At 37.6% G+C, this 2,769-nt stretch overlaps 1 protein-coding gene across 1 annotated transcript; it reads left to right on the top strand.

Annotated features, from left to right (window-relative positions):
* Positions 1-247: 247 nt before the first annotated feature.
* LOC114115591 (14-3-3 protein zeta/delta-like) lies at positions 248-2,357 on the top strand. Its single transcript, XM_042252241.2, has one exon. The coding sequence runs from the start codon at positions 507-509 to the stop codon at positions 1,299-1,301; it is 795 nt and encodes a 264-aa protein (XP_042108175.2). The 5' UTR covers positions 248-506; the 3' UTR covers positions 1,302-2,357.
* The last annotated feature ends 412 nt before the right edge of the window (positions 2,358-2,769 follow it).

Raw genomic sequence — 2,769 nt, 5'->3', positions numbered from 1 at the left:
GCAGTTCATGGGGTCGCAAAGAGTTGGACACAACTGAGTGACTGAACTGAATGCATATATATGGAATCTAGAAAAATGATAGTGAAGAATTTATTTACAGGGCAACAATGATGAAACAGACATAGAGAATAGACTTATGGACATGGAGAGAGGGGAGGCGAGGGTGAGATATATGGAAAGAGTAACATAGAAATTTACACTATCATGTGCGAAATAGATAGCCAATGGGAATTTGCTGTGTGGCTTAGGAAACTCAAACAGGGTCTCTGTGTCAACCTAGAGGGGTAGGATGGGGAGGTAGATGGGAGGGAGGTTCGAAAGGGAGGGGATATATGTATATCTATGGATGATTCATGTTGAGGTTTGACAGAAAACAACAAAGTTCTGTAAATCAATTATCCTTCAATAAAAAATAAATAAAATTTTAAAAAGGAAGGATAAAAGTAAAAAAACTGGCTAGGAAACAGATATTGGTTCCTTTATGTAAGGTATTTTTGCCTCTCAAAATGGTGAAACAGCAGAGACTGCTGAGCCCCACCCGTCCGTCGCCACCTACTTTGGACACAGAACATCCAGTCATGGATAAAAACGAGCTGGTACAGAAGGCCAAACTGGCTGAGCAGGCTGAGCGATATGACGACATGGCAGCCTGCATGAAGTCTGTAACTGAGCAAGGAATTGAATTATCCAATGAGGAGAGGAGTCTTCTCTCAGTTGCTTATAAAAATGTTGTAGGAGCCCGTAGGTCATCTTGGAGGGTCGTCTCCAGTATTGAGCAAAAGACGGAAGGTGCTGAGAAAAAACAACAGATGTCTCGAGAATACAGAGAGAAAATAGATACTGAGCTAAGAGATATCTGCAATGATGTACTGTCTCTTTTGGAAAAGTTTTTGATCCCCAACGCTTCACAAGCAGAGGGCAAAGACTTCTATTTGAAAATGAAAGGAGACTGCTACCGCTACTTGGCTGAAGTTGTGGCTGGTGATGACAAGAAAGGGATTGTGGATCAGTCACAGCAAGCATACCAAGAAGCTTTTGAAATCAGCAAAAAGGAAATGCAACCAACACATCCTATCAGACTGGGTCTGGCCCTTAACTTCTCTGTGTTCTATTATGAGATTCTGAACTCCCCTGAGAAAGCCTGCTCTCTTGCAAAGACAGCATTTGATGAAGCCATTGCTGAACTTGATACATTAAGTGAAGAGTCATACAAAGACAGCACGCTAATAATGCAGTTACTGAGAGATAACTTGACATTGTGGACATTGGATACCCAAGGAGATGAAGCTGAAGCAGGATAAGGAGGGGAAAATTAACCTGCCTTCCACCTTTTGTCTGCCTCATTCTAAAATTTACAGAGTAGACCATTTGTCATCCATGCTGTCCCACAAATAGTTTTTTGTTTACGATTTATGACAGGTTTATGTTACCTCTATTTGAATTTCTATATTTCCCATGTGGTTTTTATGTTTAATATTAGGGGAGTAGAGCCAGTTAACATTTAGGGAGTTATCTGTTTTCATCTTGAGGTGGCTAATATGGGGATGTGGGATTTTTATACAAGTTATACATGTTTGGCATAGTACTTTTGGCACATTGTGGCTTCACGAGGGCCAGTGTTAAAACTGCTTCCATGTCTAAGCAAAGAAAATTGCCTGCATATTGGTATGTCCTGGTGGGGAGTAAAAGGGATAATTGGTTCCAATCACAGGTGTAGTTGTGGGTACTTTTTAGGTTTGGAGCATTTACAAAGCTGTAGTAGAAATGGATATCCCATGGATATTGCATGTTAAACCATGTGTTATCTGTGGAATACTGACTCAGTGTGCACACCGTTGACTGCAGCTACAGAAGTGTTGCTTTAGTTGTGACCCAATTTACTCTGGATAAGGGCAGAAACGGTTCACATTCCATTATTTGTAAAGTTACCTGCTGTTTGCTTTCATTATTTTTGCTACCCTCATTTTATTTGTATTTAAATGTTTTAGGCAACCTAAGAACAAATGCACAAGCAAAGATGCAGTAAAAATGAATTGCTTGATATTCATTACTTCATGTGTATCAAGCACAGCAGTAAAACAAAAACCGATGTATTTAACTTTTTTTAGTTGTTTTTTTTTTTTTGCTTTTGTGATTTTTTTTTTTGCTTTTGTGATTTTTTTTTTTTTTTTTTGCCTAACATGCATGTGCTGTAAAAAACAGTTAACAGGGAAATAACTTGAGATGATGGTGAGCTTTGTTTAATGTCTTATGAGATTTTCATGAACAATCCAAGCATAATTGTTAAGAACACATGTATTAAGTTCATGTAAGTGGAATAAAAGTTTTATGAATGGACTTTTCAAAAAAAAAAAAAAGGTGAAACAAAGTACCTTGGTAAAGGTTCAATATTTTCTTTTTCTAATGTGTTCATCACCCTACTTCTTGTTCTAGAATGTTTTTAAACACTAACCACTATTATCCCCTCCTTCCTACTCTTTCCTTTAATATTTTACCATTTTCTTTAGGTGAGAATTTCAAGATCCATATAGTCTAAATATTGGAGCAACTGGATTAAGATTACTTTTTCCAGAACAAGAATACCAATTCTATGTGGTAAGACAAATCATCAAAAATTGACAGTGACCCAAGCTTTTGGAGTCCAAGCCATCCAAAGATTTTAGAGATGGTCAACTTGTAGACATCATCCCTAAAGTTGGGATAAATATATCTGTAGGTTACAGAGCCATTGTTAGAATGAAATGAGTTAACGTTTATAAAGTTTCTAGC

Source organism: Ovis aries, chromosome 7 (assembly GCF_016772045.2).
Source record: "Ovis aries strain OAR_USU_Benz2616 breed Rambouillet chromosome 7, ARS-UI_Ramb_v3.0, whole genome shotgun sequence".
Lineage (NCBI taxonomy): Eukaryota > Metazoa > Chordata > Mammalia > Artiodactyla > Bovidae > Ovis > Ovis aries.
The sequence above is the reverse complement of the archived record's forward strand: the minus strand, read 5'-3'. Positions and strand labels throughout refer to the sequence as shown.

Bases quoted from the DNA above. Each gene is read 5' to 3' on its own strand.
- LOC114115591 (XM_042252241.2), top strand. From the start codon at position 507: ATGGTGAAACAGCAGAGACTGCTGAGCCCCACCCGTCCGTCGCCACCT.